The 22,285-nt window shown below is 40.7% G+C and overlaps 2 protein-coding genes across 2 annotated transcripts in view; one reads left to right on the top strand and one right to left on the bottom strand.

The window, feature by feature from the left end:
- Positions 1 to 22,285, top strand: part of NIBAN1 (niban apoptosis regulator 1) — a 153,061-nt gene that overhangs the window by 19,200 nt on the left and 111,576 nt on the right. The window lies entirely within an intron of this gene.
- LOC123325091 (ragulator complex protein LAMTOR5-like) lies at positions 20,000 to 20,575 on the bottom strand. Its single transcript, XM_044915978.1, has 2 exons — positions 20,347 to 20,575; positions 20,000 to 20,131 (listed from the first exon to the last, which is right to left on the bottom strand). The coding sequence occupies exons 1-2, from the start codon at positions 20,563 to 20,565 to the stop codon at positions 20,000 to 20,002; spliced, it is 351 nt and encodes a 116-aa protein (XP_044771913.1). The 5' UTR covers positions 20,566 to 20,575.

The following is a 22,285-nucleotide window of genomic DNA, read 5'->3' as shown; positions in this document are numbered from 1 at the left end:
AACAAGTCATTTAATTGATTAAGTATCTCCATAGAATCTTACTGAGGATGGACTTCTAAAACCTCATGGGATACATCTGCTTCTCATGGTGAGGCGTTCATTGCTTGTCTTTCTTTCTAATCATCAAACAGGATGTGCCCTGCTCTATGAACTGAGATCAAACAGACTAGACTGCTCTTGAGAGCTTTCATCATGGAGGTGGTGGCAGTGGGGGGAACACAGTAAAGAGGAAGATGGGAGGTGGTAATCAGTATTGTCAAGAAACAGAAGACATGGCAAGGAAAGAGAATGATAAGGGTTTCAGCTTCAGACCAGGGGCCAGGGAAGCCCTCTCTAACTTTTGAATGAAATGCCAGAGTGGGACATAGGAGTCTCCAGGGGAAGTACCTCCCAGGCAGAGGAAATAGCAAGTTCAAAGCCTCTGCATTTGGAAAGGAGCTTATCTTGTCTTAGGAACAGCAGAAAGCCAATGTGGTTGGAGAGGAGTGAGCAATGGATCTTATGGGAAGAGAGAGGGCAGGGAGGTAAGTAGGGTCACATCAGGGAGGGATTTATAGGCCACCGTTAAGGACCTGGGCTTTACTCTGAATGAGAAGAGACATCATGGGGAGTTGTGAGCAGAGGAGTGACATAGTCTGATTTCTCTGACTGCTGTTTAGCGAATGGATTGCAAGAGGAGCAAGAGAGAGAGCAGGAGGTCAGTTAGGAAGCTAGATCTATATAATCCAGGTCAGGGATGGCTTGGGGTAGGGGGTAGCTGGAGTTAGTGAGAAGGAGTTGGGTTACAAATACATTTTGAAGGTAGAGCTGACAGGACTTGCTGTGGGATAGGAGGAAAAAAGTGGCTTGAAGGACGACTCCAAGATTTCTGACCTGGGCCACAAAAAGAATGGAATTGCCACTACTGAGACAGGGAAGACCGGGGGAACACGTGGGAGGGGGACCCACTAAGTTTGAGATCCAAGTGGAGATATCAAATAGGCAGATGGATGAATAATCACAATCAAAACTGCTATTTGTTAAATAAGGCCAGGCATTTAAGAACTTTATATACATTACCTCATTTAAATCCATACAGTAATTCCTGAGCTAGGTGCTATTATCATGCTCATTTTGCAGATGGCAAGACTGAGGCTCAGGCAGATTAAGTCTGTGCTTAGGCCAAATGTCTAACATTTAGCGAGTGGAGCTCTCCCTGAAACCAGAGCCCTGCTGGTCCAGGGTCGCTGTAGAGCCCCAGGAGGGAGAGGAGGCCAGGCTTCAGAATGACCACGCTGAGTTCCTGCTCCCAAAGGGAGTCTGCTTTGGGGTTTACGTCAGTTGCCTCGACCTCTTTTTATCTTCATTCCCATGGGCACCCTGCAGGTTGTTAAATTCATGTCAAAACATCATTTATTATTTAAGAGCAGAAAGATGCTGGTGACATATATTTCCAACATATTTAACTTCTGAGGATTACAAATAATTTTTAGTGCCAGATACTATCATTTCAGGAGAGCAGTAAGAGGTGTCATCTGATGAAGTTATTGTTTGCAGAGGAAATAAACGTGGATGCTGATCCTATGGCCATGATTGTCCTCTTTTATAGCTGAACGAGGCATTTGGCCATGAACTTTCCTTTCTCGCATATCCTAATCGGAAACCAGCTTCTTATTTGTGATGCTACCACACCAGGGAAGTTTTTCCATCTATATATCATGATAGCCTTTAGATGAACAAGCAGAAGTATAATCATGATGTTCTCATTTGCATAAGCATCTCCCTGACAGGTCATCAGATATCTTTATTGTTCTTGGGTCCATTTCATGGGCTGCTGAAGGCATGCATAATCATCTCTAGCAATTCATCTTCTTACCTAGTTTAATGGCCCCTATTACATTGCAGGAGAATGACGGAGTGAAAAGGCTGTGTGTCCAGGGCCTGCCTGCTTAAGGATGTGGAGTAAATTACAGTGGGGAATAAATTACATTAGCTCTTTCTCATTATTCAGTTACCTTTTGCAAACTTCATCCCACTAGGCTAAACAATCCTGGATGGCCTGCAAAAAAAATTGTGCACCTTGTCACCAACATGCTCAGATTCCTTGTTTAGTGTCAAGCTAATAGGTGAGCAACATAAAACCATGAATTCTACATGAACAAAGATGCCTCTGCACTAGTGAATCGGGCTAATACAGTCACTTGAGTTGGGGTGAGTGGGGTCCTTATCTTTATAACTCTTGATTTTTTAAACTAACTATATATATATAGTTATACATAATAGTATGTATCTATTGGGAGATAGATTAGATTAAAAAAATCATTATCTGGATTGAGTTGTTTTAAATAAACTGTACATTGAATTATCTCTTTTTTGCTTCTCCCTTGGCCTCCCTTCAACAATGCTGAGGGCAGCAGTGATGGTGATGATTGCTCTCTGCTGGTACTGCAAGAGCCTTATTTATGGCTGGTCTGCAGCAGAGGGACCCAAACCCAGCTCTACATAATTTTCTATAAATATTATCATCCTCAATTTCCAGATTAGGAACTGAGACTTAAATGCTAGCTTGTGATTTTACACTGGAATATGTGCAATTCATGCTTCTTAGCATCGTCCTAGTTCAATTTTGATAGTTACTCTGAAGGAAAGCATTATCACAAGATTAATAACTGCTTTTTCTTGAGAGGGAATTGCAGTGTGCTGGTGCCTTGGATCATATTTTGTATACAAATCTGTACACTGCTACTCCACATTGTATCACAAACAATTCCTTTATCACTAAATATTCTTCTAAAGCATAAGTTTTATTGACTTTGGAGGCCACTAGGTTCCATATATCCTATAATTTACTTGGCCATTCTTTTATTGGACATGCAGGTCATTTTCAAATTTTTGTTATTACAAATAATATTTTAATGAGCATTCTAACACATATTTATGTGCAGCTCTGACTATTTTCTTAGAAGTTCTTCTTAGGTGTCAAAGAGTGTGAACAACTTCAACAATTATAACTTTAATATGAGAGGCATAATGTATGCACGGTGTATCAGCCACACTGAATTTCTGAACCTCCTGGGACACAGTAACTAATCTGAGCTCTTAGGAGCAGAAATTTATCTTACATCTTTTCCTACCACCTTTGTATTCCATGATATCTGTCTTCAATACTTGTTTGTTGAGTGAATAAATGAATGAATAAATGACTAAATATTTGCTTTGGACTGGAGTTAATCGAATCTAGACCTCTTTCAGACAGGAATAGGTCTGAAGTAGCCCATTTTAAGTACTGTATATACCTAAGAATCTCTTGAAAAAAAAATCCATAAGCAATTTAAATAATGATTATTGTATTTGACAATTTTTATTCCTAAATATCTTTTCTTCTTCCTACATATTCTTGAGTATCCTGATTGTGCTTATCCAGGAGTAGGTTGAATAACCAAATGATCTGACAGTACTTTTTCCATCCCCATTATTTTTCTACTTCACCAGTATTTGGGGGCACTACTGTGTATGTCTCATAGTTTCAGGAGATTATGATAAAGGAATAAATATCATCTGCTTACCCTTTGGAAGGGAATTTAAAGGTCATTAAAGGTCATCGTACGCTTGAATGTTCTTAAAAAAGCTGGTGAGCAGCTTTCAATACCTCTAGTAACAGGAAACTCATTGTCTCCTAAAGCCATTCTATCCATATTTGGACTGTTATTTTGTTCGTGAACTGTGCCAGAACTGAATTCTTCCTAGTTTCTATGCCTGCCTCTTGGCTCACACTTAGCTCCTGGACCAGGCCCTCTGCCCCCGCTTCTTACCCAGCCCCAGTCAACCCTCCCAGGTCTCTGGCCCTTGGTCAGCACCCAACCTCCTGTGTGTATAAGAAGGGAGCTTAATCTATAAAAATCTGGGTTCAAACCCAGGTCTTTCTGGTCAAAGCCTCTTTTAGTTTTTTATTATGATACCCAATGTAATATTTACCTTTTAGCCATTTATTAATATACAATTCAATGCCATTAAATGCATTCACAATGTTGTGTAACTATCACCACTGTCTATACCCACAACTCTTCATCATCCCCAACAAAAACTGTGCCCATTAAATAATAACCTCCTTTTTACTTTCTGTCTATGAAGTTGCCTATTCTAGGTCCCTCTTATAAGTGGAATCATATAATATTTGTCCATCCGTATCTAAAGCCAGACGTCTTTTTACTATAGTATCTTACCTTCATAGCATCATGTTCCATCATAAATGCATTTTGTCTATTTAAACTTCTTAAACCCATTCAGTTCCAAGAGCTGCCACACTTTTACAAATGTCTCAAAGGCTTTGACTGCATGTCATTTGCTCCAATAGAGATCAAGTCAGGAGAAACAATGCATTTCTTTGTCTTGAACTCTAAACTCCTCTGTAGGCAATGACTCCTTCCTGTTGTGCCAGGTTTCCTTCTATGAAAATATGAAGAGTGGAGAATATGTGTCCCCCTCCCCGATCCCTAATAGCAGCCATTCCAACTTTGATCCACTTTTTAAAAGAAATGCCTCTAGGCGTTCCTGGCTGCCTCAGTCAGTGGAGCATGGGACTCTTGATCTCGGGGTTGTGAGTTCGAGTCCCATGCTGGATGTAGAGATGACTTATAAAAAAAAAAAAAAATGGAAAAAAAGAGAAATGCCTCTAATTTTTCTCTAATAAATTTGATAGTTGCTTTTAGTTTGATACTATTCATGATTTTTTGATTTTGAAATTTCAAACCATCCCATTAATATCAATTCTATAATTGTTCCTGGTATAACAATGAAGCTCAAAGGCCTGTAGATTGCAAAATCTGCATCCATTCCTCCTCTTTTCTCTTTTGAGAGTCAGATCACATGTGTTTGTCCAACTCTTCCAGTACCTCTACTGGTCCACAACAGCTTAGCACTCTTATCCATGAGTTTTCTCAGTGCCCTGGATTGTAGTTATTTTACAGTGTCCCACTGCTCACTTTAAATCTCTTTTCTGATCTTGAGCTTTCGTTTTCTCTTACCATATTAGGTCTTCTATTTAAGTCCCAAATCATTCTTCTTGGAAGAGAAGACAAGGACAAAAATCAGAGTACAGTTGTTCTTCTTTCTTTTTGTTTTTTCAGCAACACCATGCCAATGGTGCCAAACATCTGACTTATCTCTTTCTGGTATTCCTTTTGTTCCTAACAAATTCTAGGTCTCAATCTATCTGTCACTATTTTCGGAGCACTTTTCTTACCTTTGTTCTTGGGGAGCTCTTCTGTTTTTTATTCGAGCCCTATTGAAATCAGAGGCTATGATAGAACTACGTAGGAACCTCCATCTTTTCTCTTTTGGTGGAATCCCAGTCTAGGGTTATGTAGATAGAATTACAGACTGTGTGGACAGATGGGTGCCACTCACCTTCTTCAGAGTCTCTTGCACCAGAGTCATGCCTTTGTTTCTGCTGACCCCCCCCCCCCTTTTTTTTTTAAAGTAAGTGCTGGGGACGCCTGGGTGGCTCAGTCGGTTAAGCGTCTGCCTTAGCTCAGGTCATGATCCCAGGTCACGGGATAGACTCCCAAGTTGGGCTCCTTGCTCAGTGGTGAGCCTGCTTCTCCCTCCACCTGCTTCTCCCTCTGCCTGCCACTCCCCCTGCTTGTGCTCTCTCTTGCTCTGACAAATAAATAAATCAAATTAAAAAAAATAATAAAGTAAGCTCTGTGCCCAATGTGGGACTTAAACTCATGACCCCGAGGTCGAGAGTCTCATGCTCTACCAACTAAGGCAACCAAGTGCCCCTTTGCTGCCCCTTTTGACATCTGCCTTCCTGAAGTCAGGTTTTGTCATCATTTTCAACCACCCCCTCTCTGGCTATCAGAAATGCCAGGATAGAAGTCCTTTATAAGCTCTTGCTGTTGGAATGGAGTTGGACAATTAAAAGACAGCTAAAGTAGCAAATCATAAAAAGACACATGTACCTTGAATATTTTAATTTAAAATACATTAACTATATATTTATATGTATATATTATGCTATATATTTATATATTGATTCACCAATCTTTTGATATAGGGCAAAGGTCTTTTTTTACTTGATTAGACTTCCACCTTATCATGTGTGTATCATCTATCATTTTCAGTTTTGATTTCCTTTAAGTTGGGAACGAGCTTGTAAAAAAATCTAATCACAGAATCCACCTAGATCTATGTTATTTGTGGTTTTGAAGTTTTCAAACAGTGTTTACTATTGAATTGTCTACACCTAATTTAACAATTCTTGGTAGAACTCTTTATCAAAATTTTTCAAAACTTTTAACATAGTTAACAATTCTTTTCTTTTCGCACTAATATTTAGTCAGTTTGTAGAGTACTTAACTATTTAACTTAAATTACAATATCCAGTACAACTGGCAAGGATAGGTCTGGAATATTTGATAAGCACACAACATGGCAGGCAAAGTGGAGGTCTTAGAGAGTATATCAAACTGGAGCCCTGGGTCCCTGTGCATCGGTAAGTGTGTTTTACAAAAATTGTGACAGCCTTGGATGAGTGGAGGATGGTTAAGAAGGCTTTGTCATATTCTATAACGATATCATTGCTTCCACCCGAGTTTCATTAAAGGCAGACTTCAGGAATAATGTGGATTTGGTGCTAGGCGACTGCAATACAGCGAATACTGCCAAAAAGCAAGGCAAATGAATTTTTGGTTTCCCAGCACATATAAAAGATGTTTACACTGTACTGTAATTTATTAAGTGTGCAATAGCATTATGGCAAAAAACCACAAAGTACATATTTTAATTTAAAAATACTTTATTGCTAACAAAATGCTAACTATCATCTAAGGTTTCAGTGAGTCGTTATATTTTTGCTGGTGGAGGGTCTGGCCTCGATGTTGATGGCTGCTGACTGAACAGGGTGGTAGTTGCTGAAGGATGGGGTGGCTCTGGCAATTTCTTAAACTAAGACAACAGCCAAATTGATTGGCTCCTCCTTTCGTGAATGATTTCTCTGTAGCATGCAAGGCTGTTTGATAGCATTTTACCCACAGTGGAATTTCTTTCAAAATTGTAGTCAATCCTCTTAAACCTTGCCTCTGCTTTATCAACTAAGTTTACAGAATATCCTAAATCCTTTGTAGTTATTTCGACATAGTTCACAGTGTCTTTACAAGAAGTAGATTCCATCTCATGAAATCACTTTCTTTGCTCATCCATAAGAAGCAATTCCTCATTTGTTAAAAATGTTATCATGAGATTGCAGCAAGTCAGTCACATCTTCGGGCTCCACTTCCAATTCTAGTTCTCTTGTTAATTCTGCGACATCTACAGTTACTTCCTTCACTGAAGTTTTGAACCCCTCAAAGTCATCCATGAAGGTTAGAATCAACTTCTTCCAAACCCCTCTTCATGTTGATATTTTGACCTCTTTCCATGAATCATGAATGTTCTTAATGGTGAGTCCTTTCCAGAAGGTTTTCAACTTACTTTGCCCAGATCCATCAGAGGAATTACTATCTATGTCAGCTATAGCCTTACAAAATGTATTTCTTTTTTTTTTTAAAGATTTTATTTATTTATCTGAGAGAGAGAATGGGAGACAGAGAGCATGAGAGGGGGGAGGGTCAGAGGGAGAATCAGACTTCCCGCTGAGCAGGGAGCCCGATGCGGGACTCGATCCCAGGACTCCAGGATCATGACCTGAGCTGAAGGCAGTCGCTTAACCAACTGAGCCACCCAGGCGCCCCCAAAATGTATTTCTTAAATACTAACACTTGAAAGTTAAAGTTACTCTTTGATCCATGGACTGCAGAACGGATGTTGTGTTAGCAGATGTGAAAACAACATTCATCTTGTTGTCCATCTCCATCAGAGCTCTTGGGTGACCAGGTACATTGTCAATGAGCAGTGATACTTTGAAAGGAATCTTTTTTTTCTGAGCAATAGGTCTCAACAGTGGGCTTAAAATATTCAGTAAACTATGTTGGAAACAGATGTGCTTTGTTGTTCCATTTCTAGAGCATGGTCAGAGTAGATTTAGCATGAATCTTAAGAGCCCTAGGATTTTTTGAATGGTAAATGAACATTGGCTTCAATTTAAAGTCACCACCTGCACTGGCCCCTGACAAGAGAGTCAGACTGTCCTTTGAGGCTTCAAAGCCAGGCATTGACTTCTCTGTAGCTCTGGAAGTCCTAGATGGCATCTTCTTCCAACATAAGGCTGGTCCATCTATATTAAAAATCTGTTGTTTAGTGTAGGCACCTTCACGAATTCTCTTAGCTAGATCTTCTGGATAGCTTCTTGTAGCTTCTGTATCAGCATCTGCTGCTTCACCTTGCACTTTTGTGTTATGGAGACAGCTTTTTTCCTTAAGCCTTGTGAGTCAACCTCTGCTAGCTTTAGACTTTTCTTCTGCAGCTTCCCCATCTCTCTGTCTTTAGAGAATTGAACAGAGTTAGGGCCTCGCTCTGGATTAGGCTTTGGCTTAAGGGAATGTTATGGCTGTTTGATCTTCTGTCTAGACCATTAAAACTTTCTCCAAATCAGCAATAAGGCTGTTTTGCTTTCTTCTAATTTGTGTGTTCACTGAAGTAGCATTTTTAATTTTCTTCAAAAACTTTCCCTTTGCATTCACAACTTGGCTAACTGTTTGGTGCAAGAAGCCTAGCTCTCAGCCTATCTTGGCTTTTTGATAAAGCTTATTTCTAGCTTTTGATTTAAAGTGAGAGACATATGACACTTCCTTTCACTTGAACACTTAGAGGCCATTGTTGGATTATTAATGGCCTATCTCAAAATTGTTGTGTCTCAGGGAATAGGGAGGCCTGAGAAGAAAAAAGATGGAGGAATGACCATCAATGGGGCAGTCAGAACACACACACTTATCAATCAAGTTGGCTATCTATTATGGGCATGGTTCATAGTGTGGCAAAACAATTACAATAATAATGATCCCTGATCATTGATCACCATGGCAAAATAATAATAATGAAAAAGTTTGAAATGTTGGGAGAATAACCAAATGTTGGAAGAATAACCAAAATGTGACACAGAGACACGGAGTGGAAAAATGCTGTTGGAGAAAGGGTGCCAGTAGACTTGCTTGACACAGAGTTGCCACAGACCTTCTATTGTAAAGAATGCAGTGTTATCTATGAAGCACAACAGAGCCAAGTGTGGTCAGAGGAGGCATGCCCATATTTCACTTCACTAGCTGATATCTTCATTGTTTAGAATTAGATCTAAATAGCAGTTCCCTGGTTATTTCCTCCCATCTCTAAAGAAAGAAAGTCACTATCCAGGCCAGGCAGTAACTTGTCAGACATTCTGCTTTTAGTTGAGAGCCTCCAGTCAAATGTTTGCATGGTTCAAGTTTCCCATCACAACTGTTTTATGCCTCTTGCCAGCGTTGTAAACTAAATTAGGAACACATCATCCATTTCTTCCATTTGGCCTGATAGTCTGTTGATATCTATTTCATCAACAAAATAATATCTTTTCCTCTCATCTAATCCTTATTCGAGTATCTCTTCATCATCCTTTACCACCTGGATTTTCACACAGATGATAAGTGATATTTCTTTACCTCCCTTCCTTACAGATCTCTCTTTGGAATACTGCCACCTTCCAGTAACTATTATGAGATTGTATGTACCATTTTATTCTCAAATTTGCATGCTGTGTACTGGTCCCATATAGCTATGAGACCCTTGAGAGTATCGTTTTGGCAAGTTTTCCTAATTGTTTACTTATAGGAGTCTCATGGCTCCTCCTGAACTATTCTTTTTCCCACGACATGACTAAAGACCTTTCTGATAACTGGTTTCATGTTTTTCCATGCGCATTGCTTTTTTTTCCCCTTCCGTATTCAATTTAAAGACTACCTAGTCTCAAAGACTTTCTTCCGTGTCCTCATGAGATGTACTCCAGCCCTACCAAAGGCCATCATTGTGGCACATAAAGGCATCAAAGAGAACATGACATCCCATTTACCAATCATCTCTTAATAGTAGGCTGTTCACTTCCCCAGTATTCTCACTTTTCCAAAGTCCTAACTGCTGAGGGGAAGAGGTATAAGAACCACACTTGTGCTCCTGGGTCTTTTAGTCTCCAGCCTGTGCTTTCTTAGGTGCAAATGATACTCCTTTTGTCTTCTCATGTGACTCATTCCTAAGAGGATCCAAGGACTGAATCATGGGTTAATGGGAATTAATATGTTTCAGTAGACTATTATATTCCAGAACTAGTAACCAGAAAGATGGACAGCAAGCATGACTGACCGTATCTTATCTGCACAGAACCCTAAATACCCACAACAAGGACTGGCAACAATCACCCACCCTTTTCCTCCCATGGCAGTAGCAGCTTTCTTTATTCTAATGCTTAGGTATATTCTGGATAAAACTCTTTGATGCTCCACATATGTAAAGACAGCAACTGGTAGTGTGCTTAGAAGTAACTGTAGTGGTTTCTGTACAATGTGGCGAGGATAAATGTAATACATGATTTTTCCATATTTCTTTTTGGAAGATCATCCTACCTACCCTACCTCAATTTTTGTAATAGGCTTCAAATCCTGAGCTTTCTTTTTTCCCCTTGGGTCATATTCTTCCACAGTGAACTCTACTCTTACATATCACCCATAGTGTTGATAGTATTAGTGCTCTAAAAAAGTTGGCACCTGATAAAAGTTTTTTAAGTTAATTAATTCACATAAGATCCCACTAACTATATGAGCAAAGATTGTGAAGTCATTTTTGAAGAGTAATTTGCAGTTGCTGAATTATTGGTTCTGACTTGCTACACTACATTTCCTTAGCAAATAGCAAATATTTGCCCAGTAAGATACGTGGTCAAGTTCTAAACAACATGGTTGGTTTTTTCTGTGTTCTTTAGCATTAACCTTTGCTAGCTTCATTAATAAACCCCCAATCCAACTTCTGTGTTGCTATTAAGGAAATAAAAATTTCTCCCTAAGAAATGACAATGTGTTGGTATATTAAAGTTGCAGTGAGGGGCACCTGGGTGGCTCAGTCGGTTAAGCGTCTGCCTTTAGCTCAGGTCATGATCCCAGGGTCCTGGCCCTGCATCGGGCTCCCTGCTCAGCCAGGATCCTCCCTCTCCCTCTTCTTCTGCCCCTCACCCTTGCTTGTGCTCTCTCACTCTCTCTCTCTCAAATAAATAAATAAATAATCCTTTTTAAAAAAGTTGCAGTGATCAGGAGCCTATATTAATTTCAAAGAGCCACTATTTTGAAAATTGAATTTAAGTCTGAACCAAAAAATTAATAAAGTTTAGATGTAATCTCCTCTATTCCTTTATTCTTTCAGGACAAGCCCCATTGTTTTTCCATGTGTTGGCCAATGCAGACTTTCCACAGAATACATTCTGATCTAACTTTGTAACTGAGAATATTCATCTTGCTAGCTGCAGAAGGATTCCTCACAGACATCTAAATCAAAATGACTTGGGGTCAGGGAATTGGAATTGGCAGAATTTTTTGTCGGTATACATTTTTCCGGAATCCCAAACTTTCAGCATATTATTAAAGGGGCTTATGACCCAAAAAAGCTGAGCCATTTTTTTCTAGACAGATTGCAAGAAAAAGTATCGCTTTCTCTCCAAAATAAGCAAAACACATAGCTCACATTCTCATTGATGTTCTTGTCATGGCATGTTTCTTTTTTCTGTTCTGGGTTGAGGATTTTTCTGAAGCATCATTGATTTTGAAGTCACACGGAAGTGCCTTTCTCATATTTGAGGTGACAAATCACAGGGGCTGGCTGTATTGTTGGCGCACAGAGTTACGGAGTTTGAGAGACTGCTCCGACCAGTCATTACCATGGTTCTCAATGCGGGCAGTCAGGCGTATCAGTAACAGCGTCCAGGAGAAATGTGATTCTTTTAAAAATGGCAGCTGTTAGCATATTTTTACTACACATATGTCTAATACTGAAGTTAACCCATTAAATATATTTTTAAAGATTTCCTCAAACAGGTGATAAATTCAAGGCTTCAGTCTATTTCATGTGTGTTCTTCCTGCTGTGTTAAGGATATGCTCCAAAGATAAGTGTTTTTGTATTTTATAACCTGCGAAATGCATCTTGTCTTTTAAAGTGAAAACAGCTAAGTGGACTAAAGAAAGCATAACTTAAATGCACACGGGAAGTGGGAAGATACAGTAATTACTATGCTCTCTTTCTGATAGTTTATTATTGTATTTCATGGCCTACACAGGTTTCATTATGAACTCTGTTGGCTCCCTGAGAAATTGTTCTACAGGTCACTAATTTTTGGGTATTTGAGTCAATGTTAACTCAGGGGCTTCAGGAAACTAAGTTGTACCACTTAATTTCTTTTTTTAAACTGCAGCCTCTATTATGTGCTAGGCATTGTCTTTTTTTTTTTTTTTTTGAGATTTTATTTATTCATTTGAGAGAGAGAGAGAGCACAAGCAGGGGGAGAGGCAGAGGGAGAGGGAGAAGCAGACTCCCCGCTGAGCTGGAAGCCCGACGTGGGGCTCCATCCCAGAACCTGGAGATCATGACCTGAGCCAGAGGCAGATGCTTAACCATCTGAGCCACCCAGGTGCCCCTAGGCATACAGTTTCTGTTCTGTCATTGAGCTGTGAGCTGTGGGAAGATGAGTCAAGGTCAGTTCTCGGTCTTTTTTTTTTTTAAAGATTTTATTTATTTATTCATGAGAGACAGAGAGAGAGAGACAGAGGCAGAGGGAGAAGCAGGCTCCCCACGGAGCAGGGAGCCCGATGCGGGACTCGATCCCAGGATCCTGGGATCATGACCTGAGCCGAAGGCTCAGCTTAACCGACTGAGCCACCCAGGCATCCCGTCAGTTCTCTGTCTTAACATCACCTATCTTTGAGCTGTCTTCATATCCTCCCCTATGGTTGAAAACTTCCCTCTTCTGAGAACTGTGAACATCCTTCTTATAGGAGATTCACCTGCCTTCTGCACTTCCCTGTAAGAGTAACTGACCCCGTCAACCCAGCCATAACCTCAAACACTTCAATTACAGACTTGCCCATCATCTCTTAAACTTTTGCACATCTTTCCAGGTCCTAGAAACATAATTCATGATGGGACTGATACCTTCATGCAACTCATTTCTTTTTCTTTTTCTTTTTTTTTAATGCAACTCATTTCTTAAAGAGAACTGGGGAGACCAGACCTGAATTCAGTGTGAGGAGGTCAGAGAGCGGCAGAGGGCTGAAGAATTTGCTACAAATTAGAGCAAATATGATCTCCTTCACCTCCCAGGGGCTGGACTGTTGCTCAAGCCCAATTATAGCTGCATCTCTGAGAATGTTGCAGGAACATGACAACAGACACCAATCTGTGTTGTCCTCTAGCATAAGACATAGGGAAGCACTTTTAATTGGTTTTTAGCAACCAGAATAAAGTAACTGGTAATGTAAGATATATCTGTTATGCCCTCCCTCCCCATCTGAATTCAGGAGGTCCATGGACTCTCTCTCAGATTCTTTAAATGAAAGTGTTGACATCTTAGGTGTTTACCTTTCCTAATTTAGAACAAGACTTATTGTAGTTGAGAGGGAAAAGCCTGCCAAAGGGTTTCAGTTGGCTTTAGTTTACTTGCCTCAATTTCTTGTCTCCTTTCTTTTTTCTTCAGTTTGCCAACCCCAGTCATTTGGGTATTGTTCTAAGTGATGTCCAGAGGCAATATAGTGTCTATGAAGTTTTTCCATAACTTGAACCAGAAAATAATTGGGACTTAAAAAAGGGTAGATGGAAATGGGCCCTTTTCTGTTGTATCTATGTTTGTAGTGTATTGTCCCTTTTTACTGGCTAGATGTAGGAAGACAACTCAGGCAGCCCATCTCAAGCAGAATGAGTGACAACATGTTCATGATTTTTCTGTATCTTTTCCATCCAGAAATTGCCTTCTCAGATTTTTTACAAATATTATCGATTTTGTCTATTATTTGAATATAGAATGTGCGTAACTAAGCAGTTTACTCACAGAACTAATGAGAACAAGGGTTTGTTTTTTTTAAAATTATACAAATGTTTAGTTTAAATTTCTTCCCAAATGCTTCCTTTAATAAGTAAGTTAATATGAGTCATATTATTGTTGGAAGGTTTTAAGACAGTGGTAGTCCTCTCCCTAGCCCCCAAATAAAATAAATAGGGTATTTGAATTTACACTAATTAAGATCCTATATACTTACCAAGTGCTTTCATCAGAAAACTATTTAAATGCAATAAATTATAAATTTTCTTTCCTGTATTTTTAAGCCATTTGCTGCTGAGTGGTGTGAGGGGAGTTGGTGATACTACATGATTTGAAGAATTTTAAAAGTTTCAAGTCCGTGCCAGGCCTGCAAAAGTCATTTGGGGGAAATCTACTCACTATAATGCTTCCTTGTTTTCATTCATGTCTGTCTCTGCCTTCCACCTCTTGATATCACTATTGTATACATAACTCTCAGGTCTTCACATTAATGTAAATAATTTTCTTCTGAGCACTGATTTTGAATCACCATCTGCTTATTGGATATTTTCTCCTGAAGATCTTCTCAGAGACACTCCCAGAACCAGACATTGGCCACTGAAAATTTTAATTTATTCAGGATTTTCCAAGTGCTATGCTAGAGTCTGGAGATACAAAGATGAATAAGATATATCCCTACCCGTCAGAGGTTTACAGTCTGGTGTGGGAGAGTTCTAAGTATGCCATAATAACAGTGGCCAGCACTTATTGAGCATTGACCTTGGTAGATTTGATGCTAAGCTCTTGACATAATATACCCCCTAACCAATCCTGTAGGTATCAGTATCTCCATTTCATAGATGTGGAAATCAAAGCACAGAAAATTAAGTAGCTTGCTCAAAGTCCTTTGGATGTCAAGGGGCAAAACCAAGGGACTTAAATCCAGGAAGTTATTCTTAAATAATATGTGATATATGCATTTAAAAATGTGCCTGGGGGCGCCTGGGTGGCTCAGTCGGTTCAGTGTCCAGCTCTTGATTTCCACTGGGGTCATGATTTCTGGTCCGGGGATCTAGCCCTGACTCAGGCTCGCTGGGTGTGGAGCCTGCTTGGGATTCTCTCCCTCTCCCTCCTTCTCCCCGCCCCCACCATGTGCATGCAGGTGAGCTCTTGCATGAGTTTTCTCTCTCTCTCTCTCTCTCAGAAAAAGGGGGAGCCTGGAGGGGTTTTGTGAGTTACTAAAAGGAAACTTGAAATTCTACCTAAAAAGGTCAGAGAGGGCGTCCTAGAGGAAGTAACATTAGAATTGAGACCAGCAGAAGGAGAAAGAAAGGAAGTCATTTTCGGCGAAGGAGCCTCAGTGAGAAGGAGTGGGAACTGTAAGAAGGGAGAAAGCTTGAACTTACCACTTTCTGCCTATTTGTTTATGTGGTTCTCTCTGCCTGAGATTTTTTCTACCCTCAACTCTTCCATCAGTTATTTCCCTTGGAAGTGTAACTCTCCTTTGCACTCCGAGAGCCTTGTCACTGTGGTTATGTGGTGCCCAGTGCACCCTGCCTTGAACTGGACATGCGGTATCTCACCTCTGCCTCAGCACCAAATTATGTTCTTTATAATTCTGTGGCTTCTCATACAGTTGCATTTAATGGCAACTCAATACACATTTGCTGAATGTGGAATGAATGTTAATCAGGGCAAGAGAAGTAAAATTATTGGAAAAGTTGAGCAAAAATAATCCATAATCCTTGCCAGATGGTAGTCAATTTTTTTTTTTAAGATTTTATTTATTTATTTGAGAGAGAGAGAGAGTGAGCGCAGGAGCTGGGAGCGGAGGGCCGGGTGCAGGCTCCCCACTGAGCAGGGAGTTTGACACGGGGCTTTATCCCAGGACCCTGAGATCGTGACCTGAGCCAAAGTCAGACGCTTAACCGACTGAACCACCCAGGCACTCTGGGGATGGTAGTCAATTTACTTGAGGAGTAAATAAGCCAGTAGATGTTTGATAATGTAACCTACTCTAAGTAACTTGATTTGTTTGCTGCAGCTAACTTTTAAAGATACAGTGTATCCACTGGCCATGGGATGGTGGTCATGATTACTGGGGTAATCACTGAGGTGAACCCTAAAATTCTCCTTTTACAATTTCATTTATATTTGGCACCTAGAGCCTCTCAGCACTCTATCATTTCTTTCTTTTTTTTTAAAATATTTTATTTTATTTTTGACAGAGAGAGAGACAGTGAGAGAGGGGACACAAGCAGGGGGAATGGGAGAGGGAGAAGCAGGCTTCCCACCTGAGCAGGGAGCCCGATGTGGGACTCGATCCCAGGGCCCTGGGATCATGACCTGAGCCAAAGGCAGACGCTTAACGACTGAGCCACCCAGGCGCCCCTATCATTTCTTATTAGTGAAAAGAATGCTTTAACTTAAGAACTCCACCAGAATCATTACATTTTTTAAAGAGAAAGCTTAACAGGATTTAAAAATACATTTATAGTGGCTTTGTGCTGTCAAACAACCACTTGAAAGCTGAAAAATATGTTCAACATACTTTTGTATTTATATCCCAGCTTGAATTTCTGTTTTGGTTCAAAAAGAAAGATTTCATTTGATTTTATTAGAAAGAAAGAAAACAGTGAGAGATAGAGATGGAGGGAAAGGGGGAGGAAGAAGAGAAGAAAGGAAGGAAGAAACGGATTCTCTTAGTTGTTCTGATATCATACAGATGTAACTGGAGAATTTTGGAGCCACTCTGATCTCCTTATTCTCCATTACCTGTCACAGATGATCTCCCCACTAAATAGTAAATTCTAACTCCATAATGTGTCTAATATTCCTCTTCTCTTGTCCTCTTCCATGTCAGTGTCTGACTTCAAACCTTTATGAACTTTGGCCAGGATCCTTACAACAAGTTTTAACTGATCTCCCTAACTTTTGTTTTTGTGTGGACCCCAAACCATCCTTGACTTGTTTGTATAAATCTGAGCATGTCACTTCCCTATTACCAAAGGCTCCCCGTTAACCTAATGACTGACCCCTGCCCACCTGTTTAGTCTCATCTTATGACCTTCTTTCCAATTACCTTGAGCTTTTAGCTTTTGCCTGGACTGACCTGACAAACCGATACATGCCTGTCAAGTTCCAGGTCAAGTCTTACCTCTCTGTCAAGCTTCCCCAATTCCCTCGGGCTGGCTTGGATCCTCCGTGCCCCCTCAGTGTGCCAGGTGCTTCCCATATGTTATACTACTTAGTTCTCACAATAGCTGTTTAAAGTGGGAAGTCTTTGTCCCCTTTTTACAGGTAAGAACAGTGAGGCTCAAAGAGCTAAAGTCATTTGCCTGAGGTCACAGAGTAAAACACCAAGTGGCAAGCTGGGATTTGAACCCGGTTCTTTCTGTTTTAAGAACCTGAGTTCTTTCTGCTACACCTTCTCCTTTTTTTTTTTTTAATTGTATTTATTTATTCATCAGAGAGAGAGAGAACACAAGCAGGGGGAGCGGCAGGCAGAGGGAGAAGCAGACTCCCCACTGAGCAAGGAGCCCAATGCAGGACTTGATCTCAGGACCCCGGGATCATGACCTGGGCCAAAGGCAGACGCTTAACCAACTGAGCCACCCAGGCATCCTGCACTGGTGTTGACTTGCATTATGGCATTCGTCACATGTACTTCTGCTGCACTTACTGAGGATATCAGCCCACCTTTCCCCCTTCTATCTCCAAGGATTAGTGCGATGTCTGCCTCATGATAGGCAGCTGTTTATTGAGGTAATGAATGAACCAAGCAACATGCAAATAATATACAAACTCCAACTGTCTGGGAGGGAATAATATCCCTTGGTCTTTTCTGGGTGGTGGTATAGAGAAGCCCAAAAAGGGGAGACCCTTCCTGAAGTAGAAGGGTTGTTGTAGGACAACGGTAAGACTGTGCAGAACCTCCAGAACCATTTTAGGAAGGAGCTTTACATCTGTTGCTGAAAGAAGTCAGGAATGGAGACCTAGATAATTTTATTAGATTTTTGAATGTTTGTACTGCCTAACAGTTTTTGCTTCCTTAGATGAACTTACAATTAATCCATATAAAAATGTGCCTGTTCAAGTAACAAAGGGGCACAGGAGGAACAGGAATAGGATGAAGAGGAGTCTTGCAGTGTGGCTTCCTGAGACCCTGAGTCTCTTCATTTGAAAATATTTTTATGTTAACAGTTTACACTAATAAACTATTTTTATATTAAGAGTGGGCTTTTGTTAGCATGACTTGGTAGACTGAAGAATGTCCCCTTATCCTTGACACCTGTAAATGTTCACTTATTTAGAATAAGAGTTTTTGCAGATGTGATTAAGTTAAGGTTCTTGAGAGGAGGTGATTAAATGCAATCACATGTGTCCTTATAAGAGCAAGGCAGAGGGAGAGCATGCGTGTGCATGCACACACATAAGAAGTGTGGCCCTTCCAGAGGGAGGGGGGCGTGCTGACACCTAATTTCATCCCAATGACACCAATTTTAGACTTCTGGCCCCCATGACTCTGAGAGAATAAGTTTCTGTTATTCTAAGTTGGTGATAATTTGTTACAGCAACCACAGGAAACGGGTACATATTGGGAGGCGCAGTCTGGGAATATGGTAAATACGAGAACCCACAAACAGAGAGCTGCTTGGGGTGGCTCTTCATCCCACTTTCCCTGGAAAGCATTCTACTTTCATGTTCCAGGGGATCAAAAATAGTGTCTGCCTCTAGAACTATACTCCCCGAATCTGGGAGTGCTCCAGTAATTTTTCTCTCCCGTGATCTTTTAGTCCCAGGATCCTTCACAGTTCCAGCCGTGCATATAGCATTCCTTTTGAATGCATATGGCTGTCGCTGCCTGGTGATGGAATCTGGGATCACAGCTATATTTGGATGAGGCAAGTTATAAGTGGGCAAGCTCATGTTATTTAATTAGCTTAGCCTAAGTGTAAACCTTTAAATAGACTCAACTTTCCCGTTTTTGTGTCTATCACAAGAGCAGGTTTGGTTAGATAATAGCTGTGATTCCTTCCAACTCTGAAATCCTGTCTCTCTCACTAGTCTGCATTTGCTTTCAACCATGAGCCTGTAGGCCTTTCTCACTGGGTAGCTTCTTCTACCTCTAGACGCAAGTTGAGCTCTCTCTCAGCTACATTAGTTCCTAGAGAAGGAGGAATGATTTTCTTTCTGGATCCCAGGTCCTGGTCAAAGCTTAAAAAAAAACCCTTAGCTCTTGGGCGCCTGGGTGGCTCAGTTGGTTAAGCGACTGCCTTCGGCTCAGGTCATGATCCTGGAGTCCTGGGATCGAGTCCCACATCGGGCTCCCTGCTCAGCAGGGAGCTGCTTCTCCCTCTGACCCTCCCCCCTCTCATGCTCTCTCTATCTCAGTCTCTCTCTCAAATAAATAAATAAATAAAACAAAACAAAACCCCTTAGCTCTTGACTAATTTGGTGTCCCTGGATTCAGACTTTGGAATTTACCCACCTAGGCTTTCTTTGGCCCCAGGTACCTATATTTCACCCAGTATCTATGAACAGAAATTGATCAAACCAGTCTGAATTCTTGCAAACTTCTATTCTCTTTTTCACATTTTTTTTTTCTTTTAATACATTACCAGCATGTTGCTTACTTTAGGCCTCAGTCTCAATCAGGAGTTCCCCAGGCACATTCTGAGGTCCTTTAGAGCTTTCATCTTTCCTCTCTTCCTGACTTACCATAAAGGTTCAGTATGTCCCCATTTCTCACGACATCAGGGAGGAGGCTCTTCTCAGACCCTCATCTCTGCATCATTATGAACCAGCATTGGCTGGCATTTACCAGGATACTTGGAACACAGTTTGTTTTTGTGAACACATTTTTTTTCCCTCTGACCAGATTTATTGAACATAAGAAAATTCTATGTACAAAGTGACCTGGACCTGCTTCTTCAAAACATGATGCTTTCTTACTAATATTTGGATAAGTCAGTCCATTGAGTGTCAAAAAGCAGCTTACTCTAAAATTAATAGAAAAGTGCCCAGTGCACACTAGATAAATGGCCTAACTACTGGGACTTTCATAGTTCTACAAGATAATTTACACAGGTAGGATTGAGCCCCGATGACAGGCTGCTGGAGAACTGATATGAGAGGGAAGACGCCATCTTGTGCACCGCCAGGGTGATGCCGTCATGTTTCTGGATCATAATGTTCCCATTTTTTTTTAAACATTTTTTTTTTTAAGATTTTATTTATTTATTTGACAGACAGAGAGAGACAGCGAGAGAGGGAACACAAGCAGGGGGAGCAAGAGAGGGAGAGGCAGGCTTCCCGCTGAGCAGGGAGCCCGACCCCAGGACCCCGGGATCATGACCTGAGCCGAAGGCAGACGCTTAACGACTGAGCCACCCAGGCACCCCATAATGTTCCCATTATCTGATTCTAGACACACCGCATGAATATCAGTGGGGTCTGAGGTCAGCTTAGCTGCTTGCTGGGCTAGAACAGATATCACCCCAGCATGCTCATCTGACAGGGTCCCACGGCAGCCCAGATTAAGTCCTTGTGAATCTGTGCACAGGACTCCAACAATGGATGGATTCTTCATTGTATCCTCCAAGAGCTGCTCCAAGGTGGCCTCCATCCTGCCCGCCATCCGCCTGGCCTGGGATTCTGCAGCTTGTCACCTCCTTCTCTACCCTGTGAACACATTTTGAGCACCTACTATAAGCCAGATATTTCATAGGACTGGTGTTCCAACTATACTTTAGAATAAGATTCTAAACAAGAATAAATAAAAATGAGAAATACAAAATAAAGAAAAATAAGATATTGTAATCAAGAAGGTAAGGTGATTGCACAAATAATAAGATCAAGTGAATGCTGCTGAAAAATTATGGAAAGAGCCTTGGATACAGAAGCCAGTAGATCTAGGTTCTGACGCTTAACAGGACACTCACTATGAATGTGAATTTATGAGCATCAGTTTTCTCATATGCCTGGTGGGTCTGTGGAAACTCTACTTAGTGAAGTTCTTATATGGATTACATAATGTAAATGTATGCAAAAGTGCCCAGTATTATCTCTGGTATAGAGGAGATCAGCAAGAGATTCTTAAGTTGAAGTAATACAAGAGAAGAGGATTTACAGGAAGGAGAGGTCATAGGTGGTTGAGTGGATCTATGGGACTTTGTGGAAGACATGGCATTTAAGATAGGTCAGATGCGTGGCTCCTCAGGGCAGGGAAACTTTCAAATTACTTTTTTATCCTTAGTATTCTACACATAGACTGTGCTTAATATACATTGAATGAATGGACTTTGAAGGATGGGTAGGATTCTGAAGGATTGCAATGGACTTGGAGAAAGGGCATTCCAGGTAGAGGGACATGGGAAGGTGCCGGTCATGCTGGCAGAACAGTACTCTAGTTTGACAGGAGTGTGAAGAAGTAGTAGAAGGAAGAGTAAAATGTAAGCTGGGAATATTACATGGGTTTTGAAAGGGTTTTCAATAGACTGGGCAGTTTGTATTTAATTCAGTGTGGTTACATTTTTTTTTTTTTAAAGTAGGCTCCATACCCAATGTGGGGTTCAAACTCATGACCCTGAGATCAAGAGTCGCACACTCTACCAACTGAGCCAGTCAGGTGCCCCCAGTCTACTTTTTAAAATTGCTCTGTCTCCAGCCAAATTTTGGAGAAGGGACTTTTTTGTCATGCTTTCTGGGTTATTGAGAGTTTACCATTATTGCCATCTGATGTGTTTCTACTTTTTTTGGAAGGGTTTAGGCAGCCCTTGCTATAGATAAAGAGATTCTTTTTCTATATGCTAAAGAAAACAGATATGAAGAGACTGGTACTAAGAAGGAATAGAGAGGTAGGTAAGTTTTTCTTTGATTATGCCCAAGCTTTGACTTTTTTTTTTTTTTAAGATTTTATTTATTTATTTGACAGAGAGAGAGATAGCGAGAGCAGGAACACAAGCAGGGGGAGTGGGAGAGGGAGAAGCAAGCTTCCCACCAAGCAGGGAGCCCAATGCAGGGCTCAATCCCAGGACCCTGGAATCATGACCTGAGCTGAAGGCAGACGCTTAATGACTGAGCCACCCAGGCATCCCCCAAGCTTTGTCTTTCTTAAGTCCTATGCTAAACATTAATAGCTTTCAAGATTTTTGAAAAAATCATAAAATTCAAGTCAAAGAAGCTACATATTCAAAGGGACAATTCATGATTTTTGCATGAATATTGGTGGCCACCAATAAAGTAGCCAAATGTATTTGAACCCAGGATTTTCCATATGCTGAATTATTTGAAGGAATAAAGCAAAACAGTCTTAGGGCTTGAACCAGCCTTGTCCATATTTCATT

This window comes from Neomonachus schauinslandi, chromosome 6 (genome assembly GCF_002201575.2).
Source record: "Neomonachus schauinslandi chromosome 6, ASM220157v2, whole genome shotgun sequence".
Taxonomy (NCBI): Eukaryota; Metazoa; Chordata; class Mammalia; order Carnivora; family Phocidae; genus Neomonachus; species Neomonachus schauinslandi.
Note: the sequence above shows the minus strand (reverse complement) of the source record. Positions and strands in the feature narration are given on the sequence as shown.